This window comes from Harpia harpyja, chromosome 5, assembly GCF_026419915.1.
Source record: "Harpia harpyja isolate bHarHar1 chromosome 5, bHarHar1 primary haplotype, whole genome shotgun sequence".
Lineage (NCBI taxonomy): Eukaryota > Metazoa > Chordata > Aves > Accipitriformes > Accipitridae > Harpia > Harpia harpyja.
The window spans coordinates 49,475,732-49,496,635 of NC_068944.1; the positions used below are offsets into that span (position 1 = coordinate 49,475,732).

At 35.5% G+C, this 20,904-nt stretch overlaps 1 protein-coding gene across 2 annotated transcripts in view; it reads left to right on the forward strand.

Annotated features, from left to right (window-relative positions):
- LRRCC1 (leucine rich repeat and coiled-coil centrosomal protein 1) overlaps window positions 1-20,904 on the forward strand; it is a 30,319-nt gene that overhangs the window by 1,326 nt on the left and 8,089 nt on the right. Inside the window, exons 4-19 of one of the 2 annotated variants that reach the window (XM_052786720.1) lie at window positions 370-537; window positions 2,104-2,273; window positions 2,371-2,580; window positions 3,358-3,560; window positions 4,326-4,512; window positions 4,839-4,987; window positions 6,167-6,371; window positions 9,485-9,624; window positions 10,911-11,112; window positions 12,155-12,340; window positions 13,580-13,754; window positions 14,509-14,672; window positions 15,538-15,746; window positions 15,955-16,092; window positions 17,944-18,079; window positions 18,696-20,296. In XM_052786720.1, the coding sequence (XP_052642680.1) occupies window positions 370-537; window positions 2,104-2,273; window positions 2,371-2,580; window positions 3,358-3,560; window positions 4,326-4,512; window positions 4,839-4,987; window positions 6,167-6,371; window positions 9,485-9,624; window positions 10,911-11,112; window positions 12,155-12,340; window positions 13,580-13,754; window positions 14,509-14,672; window positions 15,538-15,746; window positions 15,955-16,092; window positions 17,944-18,079; window positions 18,696-18,818 (2,765 nt within the window). In that variant the 3' untranslated portion in view covers window positions 18,819-20,296. The remainder of the gene's footprint in view (window positions 1-369; window positions 538-2,103; window positions 2,274-2,370; window positions 2,581-3,357; window positions 3,561-4,325; window positions 4,513-4,838; window positions 4,988-6,166; window positions 6,372-9,484; window positions 9,625-10,910; window positions 11,113-12,154; window positions 12,341-13,579; window positions 13,755-14,508; window positions 14,673-15,537; window positions 15,747-15,954; window positions 16,093-17,943; window positions 18,080-18,695; window positions 20,297-20,904) is intronic. The other variant, XM_052786721.1, reaches the window with a different exon arrangement.

Consider the following 20,904-nt stretch of genomic DNA (forward strand, 5'->3'; position numbering starts at 1 on the left):
TTTAAGCTACAGAATCAAGGGAGTTTGTGACAGAATATTAAAAAGAACATTGGTAACAATTTTGTTAATGAACTAAGTTTTAAAAAGGAACTCCAAGCAAAATGTTTATTTTTACGTGCTTGTTAACAGTGAGAAAATAATCTGTTTCTTTGAAGTTAGCCCTCATAACTAGCTTAAGTGTTGTGCTGTGCGGTAGTGTACCATAGCTAATTAATGTACGTAGACAAGGATATGGAGCAAAAGTTGTTGCATCAGTTCCAGTTATGATGTATTATTTACTGAATATTTTTCAACAAGATGCCACTTGTTCTAAACCCTACAGTCTAGGATTGTAGCAGAAATCATTATTTTGTTTTCTTAAATTTTCAGGATTTCAGTCCCTTCATGGAACCAGTCATAAGATTAGCCATATTGACCTTCACAGCAACTGTGTAAACAATATTAATCACTTACTTCAGTGCACAAAGGGGCTGCGCTGTTTGACGAGTCTGACACTGGAAAAAAATGGAAAAGCCAATCCAGTTTGTCACATAGCAGGTATGGCTCTCATGTTGGGTAGATACTTTGTGCTCATTAAGTCAGTGACTTCCCTTAAGCTGTGAGCCAGGTTCTGAAACTTGCAAATTCATTCATAAACTGGCCAGCCTGCAGAAATCTAAATTCTGTCAAAATTAATTTGTTTTCCATAAATCCCCCCCCCCGGAATATTCTCAAAATGTAACTTCTCATATGCTTTGATAAGGCTCAACTTTTCACATATTTTAGGTTAAGGTGGGAGATAGACAAGGAGTCATGGGAGGAGAAAGTATTGCAGAAATAGGAGGGAAGGCATATTAATATTATAAGGTGGGTGGAGAATTTGAAGAATGTACATAGAGATATTGACCATATAGAAAGAGGGCAGGCTTGGGAAGTAGATGGTCTTGTATTGATAGAGACTACAACAGGAAGATCAGTAGTGAGCACTATTAGCCTTTCCTCCTTTTCCCACAGCCTCTGTAAGCAGTGACAGATTCTAAGATGCTCTGCAGTAATTAGCATTTTCATCAAAAAGTAGGCAGGGGTTTCACTAGGCAGCATGGAGACAAATTAGAGGAATGCGTGTGAATACATCACTTTCAGTTGTGTTGCCTAGAGCTTATGGGTTGGGGGTAGGTTTCTTGTGCTGTTTAAAAGTTGTACCCTGTGTTCAAACAAGTTAAATTGTAGCATCCTGGTTTGGTGCAGGTTTTGTTTGTTTTCTTTGTTTGTGTATAAGGGGGAAAATCTCCTACAGGAAGGTAGAAGTGGAGGATTGATACTTTTGGGACAGCTCAAAGATAATTTCATTACAAGGAGTAGAACAGTCGGAATTACGATAACACAAAATAACAACCATATCATGAGCATATAACTGATACAGGTGTAATATGTGTACAGTTCTTAGAAAAAACTCAGAGATAACTGAGGGAAGCCAAATAAGGTCTTGGGTAGTGTTTTCAAAAGCACCCATGAACAAGTTCTACAAATGCATTCAGGCACAATGGAAGCAGTAACAGGACTATTAAAGTTATCTGGATAACTTAAATTCCACTAGTTTTCTTCTGTAAGTGTTTACATGCCTCTTCCTATCTACCTCTTTGGTGGCATTTACTTTTGAAACTGCAATGTTTAGAAGCCCAAATTCTATTAAAGACTTTTAGCTTCAATGAGTTAGAGTTTCATAATGCCTTATTTAATTCACTGAAAAAGGATGAAGTTCTCTAAGACTTTTCAGAACCTGCCTTTCCATTATGTTCGTGTATCCTTGCACTTGATACAACTGTTTTGGTGCAGTACGCTGATACTAAAAGGTTGTCTGTGCAACTGCAGTGTGCTGATGATGGTGGGGAAATCCCTGTGTAGACAGGGACTAGGCAGGCAGCTTCCCAGTTAATTTGTTTTGTAATGTTGTCTGTTGAAAGCCTTACATGTGGGGAAAGGCGAGACACTTGTAGATATCTCGCTACTTATTTTTCTTCTATTAAAAATGCAACAAATAATTTAAGATGACAGGGTACCTAAAATATACTACACACCTCCTTCGGAGATTAATTTCAATTTACATGTGGCCTTTTCTGCAAGGTTATAGAGAAACTGTTCTTCAGACGTTGCCCCAGCTAACAGCTCTAGATGGAAGAAATATTTCTGGTGATCCAGTGGACCCAGCAGAAGAAAACTGTTCAGATTTCCAGTGTTTAGAAGACATTTTGGGCTGTTTGGTTTCATCTGGGTGCCCCTCATCCAAAGATCAGGTGCCACAGTTTGTGTGTACTGATTTTAAAATTGATACATTTTATTTTTATATTGCATACAACTCAATGTTACAAGGATTGTCTTTCCTTTTGATAGAACTATGTAACCTTACCAGTGGTGACACCACATATCGACCAGGCGTTAGCTCATTTTCATCAACGTACAAGAATACCAGTACAAAGTGCCATCAGCTCCTCTACAGAGATTGTCTCGTCTTCAGAACCAGAGAAGGCCGAACTTGATAAAATATACAGTGAGATAAGGATTAAAAAAATAGAAGATCAAATTTCACAGATACTGCAAAAGGTGAATTTTTTTCTGTGATTGCACAGAAAGTTTTGTTTGTAAAAGGAGGTGTACCTTTTGATAATGCAAAAGTTTGCTGGGACAGACTGGAGCATTTCTACTTCTGTGTATGTGCTGACTTCATGCTAATGTGTTCTTAATAATTTTGAGAAACTGGGAATAATATAAAAACAAGTCTTTAAAACTGAAGATTGCACTCTGAATCACAAAAACTTTCATACTGAATAAAAATCATAGTGTACAGGACTAGGAGAACTATCTGATCATATTATATTAGAAAATTATTTTCTGTTTTTTACCCTGAAGCTATCAATATAGTAACTGAACCAGAGTAAAATATGAAATGCAGCAAAATATCTGATTATAGAGTTGGTAAAAATTAATTTTGCTAATAGCTGGTCTGATGTGTTTGTCAGGTATGTTTTTGTAACAGTTTGTGGTGTACCTTGCATGTTTGCAAGGCTTTTTTGGTTTTAAGAGCTGTATTTGTTTTACATTTTGCACCAAGTGTCTGCATCTAAGGATTTTACCGAACTTCAGGTATTTCAGGAAGATACAACTATACATTCTCAAGCATGCTGTTCTGTTGGGTTTATTTTATCTTTAAAACAACAAAATGTTTTAGCAAGGAGCAAAGGGGTTGTTTGGAAGCAGTTATTTACTTTTCTAACAAAATTATTTTGTGTGAACTTTTTAAAAATAGCACCCGAATAAGTGTTAGAAATTAGCCAATTAGAAATTGTAAAACGTATAGATGAAACTTCGATCTGTTCTTAGGTATCTGATGCCTCAAAAAGGGAAGCTCCTCCAAATGTTCTCAAAGCTAAGAGAGACACAGATCCAACTTCTGAGAGTGAAAATGAGAGTGGGAAAGAGAACAACAGAAAGATTGTGAGAAGAAGCAAGATCCCTACTTACCGTAAAACTACCTTATCTACTAGGTATCATGCAAATCATCTTAAGAACAAAGTAACTGACAGGTATCCCAGTGTTTGCCACATAAAGCCAAAATGAATTAAGCTGAATATTGTCAGAGTGAATGTAGTTTGACTTGAAACATTTTGCTGAAAGTGGTTGGGTAAACTAGCTCTGTTAATGCTCTAAAAATTATTAGCTACTGAAGCTTCACTCAGTCATTTCCCTATATGAGCATTTTCTGTCTTTAGGGGAAAAGGAAATTGAACTGAAGATTCCAAAACAAACACTTTCAGATTTCTAATAGCTTATATTTTCATCTTTGTTTTAAATTGTGGTGACAGAATTATTCTCTACAGACAGAAGAATTGAGTCATTAAAAAGTAAAAATTTCATGGTGTCAGAACAATGGTCAAGAATATAACTGTCCATATTTTGTGATGAAACTGAGGATGCCATAGTAATTTGTTTGATTTATATAGTAAATATCAGAAGTGATGAATAGAAGATTATATAAATTGGAATATATTAGTTTAGTCAGCTACTACAGCTACTGTGCTTCTCTAACATTGTTTCATATCTATGTGATCATAAGATGTTTTTCAGGTAGCATCTACTAGTACTACATTATTTTTTACAGCTGAAGATTCGAATTCACCTGTTTGTTTTATGATCTGATTGCAAATTATTTTCTATGTGGTTTTGAACTCTCTACAACTCGGCTTCTACACAGAACTGTAAAACTTTGTCCCTTAAAAGGTGTCTGAATCCCCTGTTATTGTTTAAACTCTGCATATTCATAAATACACCTTGATGTCCTGCTATTATAGGGAAGAGAAGAAGAGTTCCTCAACATGTCCACGCTCCAGTCAGAGAGACTGTCATCTCAATTCATCATCAGATACTCAAGACTTGGAAGTAGTGGGAAGAAAAGCTGAAATATTAACTGGAAGACAAAGCAATATAGAAAAAGTAGAAGAAATTAATTCAAATGCCACAGAAGAATCAACATACCAAGTATGTTTTGCATCATTTCAAGTTAAATATGTCTTCTCCTGAAGCCAAGCATATGTCTTCTGGTGAAACTTTAAAATTGGAGGTGACAAAAATAATTGCATGTAGATAGTATCAAAAAATAGTGGAGTTCTTGTAGTGTCAGCTGGAAGAGAATTTATTTTCACTTTTATGGGGGTTTTTGACCTGGTCGCTTGCACTTTCCTCTGTCATCCATGAATTCCAGAAAGACAAAAAAATCTTGTTCTACAATTATGAATATTGTTTGTCATTTTTGGCTACATTTGAATGTTTCCTAGTAAGTTGATGCTTACCGCGTTCTTGCTAAGGCGCTGATTCAAGAACTGGATCAGGAGAAAGAAAGGAGATGGAAAGCAGAGCAAGCAGAGAAGAAATTAATAGAGCATGTCAGAGAGCTACAGAAACATGCGAAAGAAGAAAAGAATATTCAAAGTATGGCTGTATACACTACAAACAGGTAGGGAGAATGCTGTAGTATAAGAGTTTGTTTTGTTTTTTTTAATTTAAGACAATTCAACTTACAGGCTTAAGAAATGAGAACAGCTTTAAACAATGTACTTGGAAAATAACACATCAAGCAGTAGTGCTAGAATTTCTTTCACTATTACCTAAAGAAATTCCTTTCTGCAGCTCTACAGCTTTCTTCCTGTTCTTTTCTCAGAACAGTATCAGTGTCGCTTACCTCCATTTCTAGCTATTACTTTCCAAGCAATCTGTGTAATTGTACTTTCTCTTTCAGCTCAAGCTCTAGTAGCTGTCTCTTATCATACTTTCAGCTTCCAATTCCCAATCTCCCTTTCCACCTATACACAGAGCATTCTTTTTTTTTCCTGCGTGGTGCACTTGAACAAAGATGTTTCTGGCAGACCAGAGTTAGCCAATAGGCAATATGTTGTGTAGGTTGGGCCTAGCATGTCTTCCTATAGACTGCTGTTGCCATCCATGTAAGTTCTGAGCAGCATCCCCCCCCCCCCCCCCCCCAAAAAAAAAGTTCTCCCTTCTAACAAAGGATTGTTTATTGTCAGCTATGATTGGAGATGTCTGCTTTATTTGTCTCTCTTAACTGCATTGTATTTATCAAAGACACACTTCCTTTCTTATAAGGAAGAAACAAGACAAATGCTTCCTGAGTTACCATCCATGACTGACTGTGATTATTTCCCCTTTTTTTTTTCTTTTTGTTCTAGGTTTACTTCCCACCTTTATTTGATACCACCTTGGATAAGAGGCTTATTATGTTTCTTTTCTTTTGAGATAGATGTTATATCAAAAATTATTAGAATATTTACGGATATTTCAAAGTTTTCTGAAGAAAATTATTCCAAATTTATGAATTGTTCAACTTCTGTGTAAAGCAAAATGATTCTGGAATGTCATTTCCTTAAAGACCTACCTATGAGGTTGTCTCGAGCTTAGTTGCTTTTAAAATGAAGCTCCATATGGTAATGCTACACATGACTTCAGTAGTATTTTATGTATTTTTAAACGGTTTTAATGACAGTGCTGTAAATAGTAAGACCCAGCAAAGAACAAGATACGGTGCTACAATGCTTACTAATGTCTTTTTCTCAAGGTGTTTGGCATCAAACTAAATACTAAAATGTTTGTAATACAACTTTATTTTATTTATTCTCAGGTTAAAGGAATTGATATTGAAAGAGAGAGATGTTAAAACAAGACTGCAAGCAGATGTCCAACAGTTGAAGGGTGAAACTGAAAGACTTACTAATGAGTTAAATCAGTCAAGAAATAAAGAAGCAGAACATCAGAAGGCCATCCAAGCTTTAGAAGAAACGCTATCCAAGATGGAGACACAGAGATTGCAACAACGAACAATAGAGGTAACTATCTTTCATGAGTAAATACTACAATGGCAACAGGATGACTACTATAGTCCTAGATATTAAGAAACACTAGATTTTACAAGCCTTAAGCCTGAGTTTTCCACAAAAAAAGCTGGGGCTTTTTTTCTACATAGTAGTAGTTAATAACAAGTATCCTTTTTAATTGTCAATGAATGTCTTTTATAAATAGAAGTATGTAATGCGAATTCAGATAAAGGAGAACAAGTCCTATGTACTTAACACTGAGAGTTGATATTTTTTGAAAATGTACAGTAACAAAGACAATTTTTCTGAAGTGTTGCTGAAATCAAGGATTTTACTAGCGAGATGGAAATCTAGTGTTTCTGTTTGTTTTGCTGATCTGAAGAATTAGATGCTTTTAATTGCAACCAGAACAAAACAGTAATTGCTGAGAACTTATTTTAAGATTCTGGTTGTTTGGGGGTTTGCTTGGGATTTTTTTGGTTTTGTTTTTACAGCTGGAGAAGATGATGCTTTTGTCGTCAGAGGCACTTTGTTCTGTATACAAATACATAATATCAAGATGCTGGACCAGATACTGCCACTGTTTCTGACAATAATTGGTGAATTTTCAGTGGCCAACTGCTGCATCCTCCAATATCTCTTCCTATTGTTTGATTATATTCCTGTATCAGCCCATTTCTGTGTCACTGAACACATCCACTTACAGAAATTGAATCCGAATATATGCATCCTGAAAAGTCTGAACTGCTAGTATGGTGCTTTAGGGTATGTCATCACTCGGATACTCTAAAAGGAAACAGAGTTGGGGAGTGTACTGACAGCCTAACTGCAAGTGCCATTTAAGTTATGGATTAACCACCCTCCACTTTAGGCTCCTATTTAGGCACCTGAGTGGCTCTTCCATTTTTTTTTCCTTACCTGTAAATACCCTGGAGCTATTATGGATCCAGAAGTGACCATCAGTTTACATCGTGTGTCTGCTTGTCACCTTGAAAAGCACTAAATTTAGTGATTTACAGAAGTGGTTGGGTTTTTTGTTTTGTTTTTTTCTTTTCCTATAAGAAAGGAAATACTTATTGGTGTATGAGGTTTTTATTTTTCCTTTAATGAGTTTATAGAAATAAGTAATCTCTCTTGATAGTAGTAGCATCATTTTTATCCACTGCAAAACTTAAGGGAGAGTCTTTGCTCCTGGCTTTAAGATCCTGTAGCAAATACTCTTGATTATTCTTTGAAACATAATTATTAATCATGCTGTAAAAACTAAATGCTCTTTTTGAATGTTCAGATTTAATATACCTTTGGCCTATTATCAACTCAAAGATTAACAAATTCTAGCATATTTTATAGAGCTTTCTCATAGTACATATTGGCAATTACCTTCAGTGGTAAATTATGGCTACTCTAGGGAGTAACTTTAGGGATTTCAGTCAACATTACTAGATTAAGGGATTCAAGATAAGTTACTATGCAAATAAGTTAAGTTACTATGCATCTAAATGTGTACCCTATTTTCTGGCAGTCTTTACATTTGCATGTGTTCTCACTTGAAATTTTTGGGTTTAAGTGCTTCAGTTTAGTAGAGAATTGCTTCACTTCATCCACAAAACAACAGGAATACAGTGAGGTGCATCCAAATGTTACCCATGAAGAGGCTTAACATGTAGAACATAAAAACTTAGCTTCATACTCAAGCCTCACAACAATTTTCATACAACTGAAGTTACTGTATGAACTACTGTATGGCATTCTCAAGCTGGAACTCGTAACATGCAGCAGCACTTATGTATCTTAAGGGACACTGCAGGAGATGATAAACGTTGGAATGTTTTATTTCTCAGTGCAGGACACTCCATACAGCTGTTCCTTAACTTTTTATTTGTTGTTTTGATTGATTGTTCAAAAATCAAGTTGAGGGGATAGTTGTGATGGAATTCTGAAAGAAAACAGGCTTGGGAAATTTTTTTTGGTCTTTTGTTTTGTGGGGTTTGGGGGTTTTTTGTTTGTTTTCTTGTGAGAGTTAGAAAGTAAACTGGTTTGTCTCTGTGTTCTAGCTCTGCCATTAGATAACTGACACTTAGAGTAAACTTGAGTACTCCATTAACCATTCACAGATTTGATACTCTGGAAAGCAAAGAGATTAGAATTGTGTAAGTACAGAAGGTGGAGACCCTTTGCTTTGCTTAGGAGGACAGATTGACAAGATAAGTTGTTGCTGCTCACTGATTGAGCACAAAAGGCAATCCTTGATGAATGCTACAAATAATGATTAGGAGTAGGAATATCTCCATTAACGTTGCCTCTGCTATTTCTGTTGCATGTTCTAACTTGCAGCCTTCTGAAGTGTCTTGATTCTGAATTACCATTTCATGAGTAATTAAAACCTTTTTTATCACTTTTTTCATATAATTTTTTTCCTACTTGGTGAGTCAGAAAAGACAGCTTTGTATGTAAAAGGCTTAAGATTATAAAATGGAATTACTCATGAAAGCTTGCATCGAGTATGCCACCTGGTGTTTATATTGATTCTCCATTTTTTGTAAAATCACTAGAAAGCAGCTCTGTTCAGCAACTTTAAACTGTAAAACTCTGAAAGATACATTTTTTTGTAACTGGAGTGTTGAAACAAGAAAGTTATATTGAATACCTGTAAAAATGTTTTGCTTGAAACTAATACAAGTATTACAATACAAAAGTTTGTAATTGAGAAAATCATTCTGCCAATATACTTTTTCGACTTCTGCAGGACACTTTCAAGTTCTTTATAGATTAATTAAATGTCCTTGTTTCTTCATGAAAGTTGCTTTGTGTTGTAAGTTAAGCTAAAACTTAATTATAAACATCTTGTCTTAAATTTCTGCAAGTGTAACAAAATATATTAAGTTTAAAAAATAAATAAATACACCAAAAAAACCTTCCTTTGTCTTGGGCTAGGTAACATAATAAATTCCATAAAATTTTGTGAAAAATACTGAGAATTGTGGAGCTTGCTGTAAACATAATGGCCCACATAGACATGTATAAAACTGTATAAAAGCACCTGTTCCTTTGTATTCTAGTGTAAGACATGAAGAGTAAGTTACAGTTTCAAGAAAATCTTATTCCTCTTTATGAATTCTACACAGATGAAACAGGTGCAAGAAGCAGAGCTTAGAGCATCAGCAAATGAAAGAGAAGTACAGTTACTTCGAATATCCTTCCGACAACAGAAGGAGAAAGTAAAACAACTACATGAACTTCTTATATTAAGAGAGCAAGAGCAAAGGTATGGGGTTTTCTCTTTTCTTTTCACAAGCTAATAGAGATGCTAGTGTTGCAAACATTTTTTTTGTTTAAATGTGTTCTGCAAAGCGTGTGTGGTTTTGTTTTTAATGGGAGAGATGGTCTTTGTAAAAATGTAGACATCTTCTCACCCATTTTCTTGCTCATTTAAGAATATCTCCGTATCTTGTGGATTCCTGACTCATCAGTTCATGAAGGCAAGTGTGTTCTTCTGGCCTTTCATTTGATAGGTTCTTGTTATTATATGGCTGAACTCTTTATTTTAAATACTTGATCTTTAATCCAGGAAATAATCATATAGAAATAAAATCGCATTCAGATTATTTCCTGAAGATCTGTATATACTACAATAACACAAAGTGTTCCAAAAAAAGTCAGCTTCTACAGTGTCTTTCTTTAGGGTGTGTGGGTGGCTTGCCTGGATGTTTTCCTCTTTTTGGAGAATACTTGAACATAAGTTCTATACTGTTTAGCTAGTACAATCAAATGTGTGTATAAACTAAAGCAACAAGTGGTGTGTGGTATACTAGTATGTGAGGGAGGTTATTAATAAAATAAACTGGTTACCTTTGCTAAATTTTACAAGGATAAATGTATTGAGATACTAAGATAACGGCAGGTTTAGATGGGAAGAATCTGATAGCTGTGTCTTGAGAACTTCCAATTATTATCTCATAAATTTCCAAAAGATGTAATGAAAGACAGGGGATACATTTTGTGGTTGTGTTTTAAAGCAGATGAACAGAGTAGTCTTAAAGTACAGGGTGCTTTTGCTTCAACATTCTCCTATAGAGATGCTTCCAGACAGGAAGGAGGCTTATCCTGGAACCCTGTAGGTCTCCATTGCTGCTGCTTTTCAGGTTTTGGGTCTGAGTGAGAAGTAACAGGTGTTCAGTGAGGGTGAAGAGAATCACTGCCAAAGAGGGTATCTGGCTATACAGTGCTTTTCCCCAACTCCAATGTCTCTTCCAGATCTTTAGTAGCAAAGCAAATAAATGCTAATTAACAGCAAAAAAGCAATTGAATAATTTCTACAAAAGTTTGAATTAAAAAGTAAGGTTGTTCCTTTGGATGTTTTAACAGTAGTCAACACACTCTTCCTCATCCCAGAGACATTGTCATAGAAGACTGCAATCTGTCTGTGAAACTAAGGAATTTATCCCATTTGTTATGTAATTTATCCTTTTTAAGAAATACTAAGGAAATGAATTGAAACAGTTTTGAGAGATACTGCAGTTCTTGTCTCAAGTATATGTTTGGTAACTTCAGGAAAGAACTTGAAACCCGAGTTGCTTTAAATGGACCTGAATTTCAAGATGCTTTGTCAAAAGAAGTGGCTAAAGAGGAACAAAGGCATGAACAGCGTGTTAAAGAATTTCAGGAGAAAATTAATATGTTAAACCAGAAGTACAAAGAGTTAGAAGATGAATTTCGTTTAGCTTTAACTATTGAAGCAAAAAGGTTTAAAGAGGTAAGACTAAGAGAACATTTCATCTCAAAGTAGGTGGAGTTGTAGTTCTCTTAAATGTGTTGGGTTGGGGTTTGGTTTTTTTGTTTGGTTGGTTTTTTGTGGGTTTTTTGATCCTTAAGGTCTTTGGTCCAAGGAGTCATCTAAAAATTCTGGTAGTAAGCTTTGAAATATCAATGATGAGAACATAGACACCAAATGCCAAGTCAGCACTCAGAAAACCCAGCATTTTTGTTCATACGTAAAAGTTAATCAAAAGAAATTAGAAAAACTTCTATCTGGTGGTATTAATATCTTCTAAAAGATGTTGAGTTCCATTAGAATATATTCAATTATTGTAAAAACTCTTTGTGGTGCTTTGATAAGGTTATGGTTACATGTATACCAGTGTATTTAATAATAAAGTTCCCTATTGTTTAGCTTTTCAAAACTAAATTTTGGATATGCATTTTGAAATTCAAATTCAGAACTTGATTACTAAATTCCTTAGATAACTTATTTCTATGGCTAGTGTTCACATTATTTCATATGTTAAATGAACTAAGATTTTTAAATGCTTCACCTTCACTTAAACTTGGTTTTCTTCATTTTAAATCAGTTGGATATATGGAAGAAGGGAAAGAAAAGACTGGTTTTTTCACCCTTCAAATCCTTCCCTTGGAAGGAAAAAAAAATAGAATTAATTTTAAATTATTCTTTCAAGATTTTAATGTTAATCTTAACAATGAGATTAAACCAAGACATTGGACATTGTTTTCATTTCCTAAGCTATGGTTTTTCTGCTCTGCTTCCCATCTACCCATGAATTTTATTTATTTATTTATTTATTTATTTGCAAATCCGTAGCTGAGCAGAACCAGTTTTTTGAGTTGAATTATCACCAACAAACTGGTAGAAAACCAATTTCAGGTGTTCACTAATTTCACATACTGTTGATGAACTTCTGTTTCTTCCTTTATTTGAAATTCAAATGTCATTTGTGTGTACGTATACACACTTCTTCGAAATGTTAGCATTTTTCAAGTCTTATTTTATAAAACTTCAGGTAAAACAGCGTTTTGAAAATGTTGCTGCTGATCTAGCTGAACATAAACGAGCCCTGTCTGAGTTTGAACAAAAGGAAAAAGAAATGGCAAGTCTGATCCAAGACCTGACAAGTATAGTGAAAGAACAGAAAGCAAAGATTGCAGAATTAACAAAATCAAATGAAGAAGCTACAGCAAACCTGAAGGTATTTGTTTCAAAACATTTAAACACATATATATGGTTTTTTGGTAATATTTTATCTATAAAAGTAATAATTTCATACAAGTTAGATTGACTGAAAGACATGCGTTTCCCGCTGCTCTGAAACAGAGTATTCCACATCAGCCTTTATTCTTGAATCTTGCACTTCTATTTCTCACTAACACTGCTCCCCATATAGCAAAATCTAGACCATTCATGTCTTCAGAAGTGCACTTCTTGCCTTGTGAACTCTAGCAGTTTGTATATCGTCAAGTGGTCACTCTAAACTGAATTTAAAAACCTACATTAATAGCCCCTCACCCTTTGTAAATTCAAAGTAATTGGAATATGGTTCTGCAGTGGTCCCTGTATGTGAAGTAAAAATGAAATTGAACAAATAATCAAGTGTCGTTATTAGCAGCTTATTATCTGAGAGTTGCATAAAATTAGCAGTATTAGTCATTATCTACTAATTGTCTAATTTTAACGTTAAATACTGTGGGCTCAGTTGCTTTACCTTACACTACTGATCACCATATGGTAACATATAGTACTACATTGTCTGTAAATAATTCTTTAAGATCTTAGGAACGTAACTTTCAAACTGTTGTGTGATCCGGTCCATGTATGTATCCAGTCCATCTTTATGTTAAAACTCCTGTGCAGTACAACCCCTGCACAGCTGTTTCTGATCTCCTCTGTACATGTTGCAGTTGGGGTGTCCAAACATTGTGCTGCGGTATAGAATAGGATTCTGCAAGTCAGTGATGCTGCTAAAAACAAAATTTAAAAATAGCTATGTTAAACAGCTGTAATCTGTAAAACAAAGTAGCCCGCATAACTGAAGATAAAACTTTATCATGGGAAGTGGAAGTTTATCCCAGCTTCTGTCTGTTTTCTTTTGATTTGGTTTTTAATATCTTAACTTGACTTTGTTTCTCTTTTTTTGACTTGTGCATTTATAATTCTAAACAGGCGTTTATAATGGCATTGATAAGGTGGCTATTTAGAAATCAGCCTTACAGTTTTCTGGGATTGAAGTATGTCTATTTGAAGCAAACATTTGTGTTTCGTTATTGGGAGGAGATGCAGATAGAACCCTGTATGCAAGCAGAATATTCCTCAGTTAACTTAATTTGCGGTGTATAACTATTACCTTCCTAGCCGCTTAGTATTGATTTGGAATTCTGACTACTTGTTTTAAAGGATCTTAATTGTCTTTTTTCAATGTTCATTCATACAGTGTCGAACAGAAGAACTTGAAACTCTGATTGAGGAGGACAAACAGAAGGCTGTTCAAGTTGAACTTCTGAAAAAGGAAAATGGAAAACTTATTTCTCAGATGACAGCCCAGGAATCTGTGATTGATGGGTTAAAAATGGAAAGAAAAATATGGGGGCAGGAGTTGGCACAACAGGGTAAAATAACTTTTTTTTTTTTTTTTTCATTTTGCAGAAAAAATGGTGGTGTTCAATGTCATACCTTTCAAATAAACACTCCAATATAGTTGTAATCATGACAGGGTCTCTGGATGCCTTGTTGATCTTATCCAGTCATAAAGATGATGTGCAAAAACAGATCTTCTGTAGTACACAGGCCATTATAGGAACTATAACAGCAGTTGGGGTACTTGGTTGCAAATATAGTTTATGTATTTCCCCAAAATGTCAAAACACCATGTTATACAAAGAACTTTTAAATATGAAACTAGGAAAACAAGGATTTGTAGATAGTGTTATGTGATGTTACTTGTCTATCAGATAAGTTTAATGTGAAAATTTCAGTATATATTTTTAAAAAAAAAAAAAAAAGTTAAATATTGGGTGAAAAAAAGCTTGGGCTTTTTTCATTTTTCCCTTATTCGTGTGACTCAGCACCACCTTGTGGGTTCTTTGAGACTAGCTGGGTCTGTAAGAATTACTGTTGACTTTTATCCAAGAAGTTTTCAAAGGGTAAAATACAGACCTTCAGTTCTACATTTCATCTTAAGTGTTACCTACCTACACATTAAAGCCCTACAGTGTTTCCAGTGGGTAAAATGGTCAGTCATGTTATGTTTTTAAGGTGGTTCTTACCTTCACCACCACCACCCCCACACCCCCCCCGGACATTATACATCTTGAAGTCATCTGTAAAATGGGTGCTGTAGTGTGACTATCCTGTTTTATCTAGGAGCTCATCTTGCTCAAGATCGGGGAAAACTGGAGGCAAAAATTGAAGTTTTAACGAATGAGATTGAGATGTTAAAAAAGCAAAAGGAACAGGACAGTGATACTATAAGAATTAAAAACAAAATAGTGGATGATCAGACAGAAACAATTAGGAGATTAAAAGAAGTAAGTGCCATGTCTGACAAGTTGTGTGCTTAGCTAAAATTAAGACTTGCAGTGAAAGTTACTGTAAAGGCTGTAATGAAATTTGGCTCTGCTCTCCTAGTTTACTAACTCAGAAAGCACAGTCAGGCTGCCAGTGGCAACTGATTTCACTGAGAGCGGAAGAGGGCCTTGTATTAACTTGATGTACAGAGATGCTACTTCAAATCTCTCGTTGAACCATATTTATGTAAAGACCTTTTTCTTTGCCTTGCTTCAAGTTATTCTTGGTAATGACTTTGAGAGAGGAAAACCGAGGACAGCATAATTCTTCCTGTTTGTTTAAAAGAAAAGGAAAAAAAAATAAAGTTTGGTTTAGGTTTATTTTACAATGTAAGTATTTTTTTGCTTGTAAATCTTGTAAATGAGTATTTAAAACAGCAGAGCTACTATGTTTTATTCTATTAATTCCATTCATCTCATTTAGAGACTTAAGACTTTAGCTTATTCATCAGAGCAAAGTTTTATAGTGTGTTATGTCAGTTAAGGTTAGACATGTTACTCACTATATAGCCACATAACAATGTGAGCTCAGTGATTTGTGTATGTAGAATAAGTTGTTGTATTAGAGTTCTAAACTTTTTCTTGCTTTCAATTTCAGATTCATGTTTTCATGAATTTTTTTTTTTAATTCTGACTTCTTTCAGATGATGATTATTTAACTGGCTGTTGCTTTCCTAAGTGTTTTTCATATAATATGTTTAGAAAAGTAAACTTTCACATGTCCTTCTCTGCTTTATTCCAGCATAGACTAAACAGATACTCTTAAAGGGTAACAATAAAGTTAAAATGAAGGGAGTTTGTGTTCTAAAATATTTATCTTCTAAAGGGCTTACAAGAAAAAGATAAACAAATCAGAAAACTGCAGGAAGAAAATCTGGAAGCTCAGAAATTTTTTCAAGTACAACTGGATGAAAAAGCTGTTGAATTTGAAGAGCTAATGGAAAAATTAGAAAGGCAAAATGAAAGAAAAGAGGAATTAAAGCAACTGCTAGAAGAAAAAGAAGTAGAACTTGATGACATTAAGAATGCACACAGGTGATACAAGTGGCAATAATTCTTTGGGATCATAATAATATGCAACACTGCTCTGAAGTTACTCTATGTTCAGGGAGTACTTCCTTGCTGTTAAAACCCACAAAAATGTGGAAAAATGGAAGCGTGGAAAAATGGAAGCATGGAAAACTGTCTGCCCTCCTAAGAAGTGGTATCTACATTCATTGTAAATATGTGATTTTATTTTCAGCACACTGAAAAAGAAGTGGCAAGGTAAAGGAGAGCTATTAAGCCAGCTGGAGGTGCAGGTTAAACAAATGAAGGAGAGCTTTGATGTCAAAGAGAAGAAGCTGATTGAAGAGAGAAATAAAAGTCTTCAAACTCAGAGGTGAACACCTTAATAGCTTATTTTGTGACTGCTTGTATAGAGTTTCACTGTTAATATATATACAAAAATGTCTGATTATATGGTGAAAGAATGCATAATACTTTTAAGTACTTGGTGAGCCCAGTTGCTGCAAACTCTGTGTGCATAAAAGTAATTCTTGCTATACAGGTGACTGACTTTGTGGAACTTGCATTCAGTTATAGCATTCGTCCTTGAAACTTCTTAGCTATGTTCCCATTTTCTTTGAAAATAATGGGAGCCTACACTCGTTCCTCCCTAGTATGCCCATTCTACCACAATGCTTTTGGTTTACCTCTGAGGAAACTCCATGTCTTGCTTACATGATGGGGACTCTTCTACAGTCATCACACATGCTGGCTGGAGTCATGCAGTAAAGATGCTTGTGCATGTGAGGCACAGTCTCACAGTCTGTAGCAGGGTTTCTTTGAGCATGAGCCTGTCAACCTTCTAGCTTGTGACCAGGGTGCGTAGGACAAACTGACTGCAAATCACAGGTCAAGCCAAGCAACTGTGGCTGGCATTTGGGCTTATGAGGAGAGGCCACAGTGCTTCACAAACATCTGTGTAGGATGATGAAAATACCTTGTGCACTGTGTAGGAAATTGAGGACAGATCCTCAATACTTATCACAACAATACTAATAAATATGTCAGTCTGTGACAGACTGTTTAGAAGTTCTCTCTCATTCTCTTCCCATACAAGTAGCAACAGGTTTTTAATTTCTTTTATTTTTCCTCTTGTACTGTCAATTTTTTTGAGCAGTTAATAGTAAATATGAGATGATACTGAAACATAGTCATAACCCAGAAAATAGTCAGGGACTTAGATGATGCTTAGTTATTTCATATGCTTCTGGCATTATGGAGAAGTATGGTAGACTGCTGCCTGTCATGAGCTTAGATTGTTAGTGTGATTTTTACCTTATTCTTTGGCTCCCTTGTCTTATTTTTCTTCCTTCCTCCCAATTATTCTTAAGAAAAGATTAGCTAGTTAATAAGACTGCCTATTTATCTAGCAGTGATAACCACACTGTTACTGAAGGAATAAGCTAGTATGACTAAAGTATTTGGCTTTGCACTTTTAAATTAAATACTTTGATTAATTATACTTTTGCTGTTATTTTAAGGAAGGTAATCTGATTAATAAATAAAAGAAAATATCTTGATGGGCAAGTTTGATTCAAAAAAACCCCAAACAACAAACAAAAAAACAAAAATCAACAACCTCAAATAGTCAGTAGTACTAGGTTTTGGAATTGTTGGAAGATCAGTGGTGAAACTGAAATTTTGTCCCAAATAGTTCTGTTTTCTCTCAAAATTGGTGTAAATTAATTGTATAATTACAATAAGGAATAATTTGCCTTGCTTTCTGTTGCTAGATAGTTTAGAATTATCCCCTAAAAGGAGAATTTGCTTGAAGGAAATGCTTCACTACTGTGAAGCAGACGCTTTTCTATTTCTGTGAGACACAGGCTTACAGGCTGTTTACAGAATCACGTAGTTCAGTCATTGACTTCTCAGGAAGCAAAAGCATAGTAAGTAGATGTTTGAAAATAAGTGGAGTTCTTATCCACGTTGACAGTAACAAGCCCGAATCTTCATATTCTTTGCTAGTGATTAAATGCTGCTGCTAAGAGGAATGCCAGAAACCCTAAACATGGCGCATAAAACTAGAACACGTGCTTGAGAAAACAGGACATCTTCTGGTGCTAGATATTGAAATAATTGTCTTCATGTCTGTTGTTAAAACCTTATCGAAGGCAGAACTGGGCAAAGCAAAATAATTCAGTTGTTTGCAGGAGTGTGATTTATTGTTTTTATCACTTTTTAGGATTGCTGTGGAAAAGCTTCATGAAATGGATGATGCTTTTAGAAAACAACTGGAGTCAATGTTGGCAGCTCATCAGGAACAACTATTGCAGCTGGCAAACGAAAAGGAAAAACAAATTGAAGCAGCAAATGAAAAAGTAATGTTAATACTAAATTTATGTTTACTGTATTTGCATTTTTCTTCTACAGCTGCTACAACAGTGGTGCTTGGAAGTCACGTGTCTGTATCTATCTGGCTAATCTCTGGACGAGAAAGCCCTGTTTTAGTACTCAATCTTTGCGCAGCAAGAAAATCTCTAGCGCTGTACCATCATGAGGTTCTGTATTCAAGCAAAGTAAAGTTGCATGCTATGTAGCTGTTATGAGTCGATAGCTAAGCATTTCCTTATCTGTACAGGCAAGAATAATGATGATTGTGCCAGATAATCCATTTCACTCACCTATGCCAGTGTTAACAGTTACTCTTCCTGTCATATACTGCATTCTTCCTTAGTGTGACAACTGGTGCTTTTTCTGTGTAGCAGGTATTTTGGTTTTTAATACATTACTCACTATTTCCTAGCAAATTAATACTTTTTTTTTTAAAGCAAAATTCTGCTACTGCATCCAATGTCCAAAGTAGTGCATTGGTTATTTACCATAAGTGTATAACTCCTGCATTGCTTATTGGTGTTAAGAATTGCCAAGATTATATAGTTTTAGGTATATTAGAGATCAAATAGAATTCTTATTTTTCCTTATGTGCTCTTTCAGGTTTACTATGTTGAAGAAGAAATGCGGCAGCTTCTGCAGGAAACAGCAAACAATAAAAAAGCCATGGAAAATAAAATAAGACGACTTACACATGCACTGAATGATATTCAACAAGATCTTTGAAGATTATTAATACGTACACTAAGAATGCGTATTACACAAACTTAAGCAAATTCATACACTACAATGCACTTTTCCTTGTTTTCTAGAGAATAAATTCTTTGTGATATATTTTGATGGTTCAGGAATCAGACATAGATATTTTTACGTTACTTATATAACAGTTATTTTTAACCTTTGGTTATTTTTAACTTTTGCCAAAATGGGTCAAAAAATATATAGATGAAAAGCATCATCTGAAATTAGGAATTAGTATGGTTAATAAGAGAAAAGAAGGTTGGGCCTTTGCTGCTAAGACAAGAGCTTGAAACTCTGCTTCACTGGGGTAAAGATTCTTGTAATGAGATCCAAGAATTTACCTGAAACTATGTTTAATCTGCCACTGCTGATGAAGAATGCATGACTGCTGCAACTTAGAGTGGCTTTTTTGGCAGTGTATTTTGGTTCTCTGAAGGAACAGGCTTCCTACTAGGCTTTTGAAAAATAGGAGATAATAAACTAACAGCTTCTTATGGAAGCTAATCATAAGCCTTATGTTAATATCATTTTTATACTTCTTTCATGATGGAGACTTTACCATCTCCACATACTTGGGCATTTATTTCATTTGCTTGTTCTCAGAAGATTCTAAAATGTTATTGTACTATACCATGCTCTGAAGTGTTTAATGCTGTAGTAGTAAGTAAAATAGTAAGTAGTAAAATCAGTTATGTGGTACACCAGGTGGAGCTATTTCTTCCCACCTCGCAGGAGCTAAAGCATAGTCCTGTTGCTCCAATGAGATAGAAGCCACTAAGCCGACTTTACCATCAGCTTGTTCAGAAGAACCCAGGCATAAGCACGCTGATACAGTATAACTGTATATGCATTTTTGTGCCCAGCAGCCCAGTAAAAGCCCTAGTGCCAGTAAAAGGCCCTGGCCTTTGGCTAACTGTGCAAGGGCCACTGGGCTTGTTATCAACTTGTTATGAGAACTTGCTGTGTGAACCAGAGCTTGATACCAGCTGCCTCTTGTTACGAAGAGCAGCTGAAGTGTGGGATGTAACAAAGGCCTTGAAAACATGGGCACAAGTTGAAAGCAGAAGCCACGGCAGCAAAAACAACTCACTGATGGTCAGTGGCTGGTCCTTGAGAAAGCACAACCTTGAGAGCTGGGAACAGACTGCTTTTGCTTTAAAAAAGGAAGCAGCAGCAAAGCAAAATAAAAAAAAACAGCCAACAACTGAATAAGGCACCTGCAGTGGCTGGGAAAACAACAGCCCCACCCCACTTGGCACAGTAACATGGCCTTGAGATTGCGTGGTCTTATAAAATGGCAAGCTCCCAAATTTGTGGGAGGAGACAGAAAGCAGACACCTGCTTCAGTGCTGGCTCCCTGCATCCTGAGTTCCTGCACCTGGCCCCTGAGACCAGCAAGGACTGGAGCTGTCAGCGCTAACGAGGAGGCATCTGCTCTGTTCCACTGTACACCCCCAGCTAAGGTAGGATGTAGCTGTTAAGGACTGACTGCTTTGAATGTGTGCTGAGTTGATAATATGCAAAACTTCATGGTAACAGCAAGGTATAAGAACCAACTCAGCACAATGGGGTTAATGAATGCCAGTCTAGTAAGTTTTGTTGTGAAGTTTAAAATTAGCCTAATTGATTGGTCTGCTCCCATCCCTCTTGATTCGCTGACAGAAATATATCACTGTTACCTAAATGCAGGAGAAAATGACTTTTCATTCTCACCTTGTGTTCTACATGCTCCTGCTTCTTCAGAAGCCATGTTACGTGAGGAAATGCTCACCTGGAAAGCTGTTCTGTAGTATTTAAATGGATATTACTGGTGCAGAAAGGCTGCACCACTTCAGAGTGCTTTTCTGTCATGTTGATCAAGTGTTTCCTTGGGCACTTCTTTTTTCTTGGCTTATTATTTGACCAAGCTACACTTTGGGTGAAGTAATTGAATACCTGGAATGCACCAGGAAGGTAAAAGAACTTACTCTTAACCCTGATTCAATTTATTAATATTGGCTCAGAGCTTTTCCTCCAAAATTTTCTGATTTCATTAATAGATATTTAAGTGATTTCTATCTTCAAAATTATA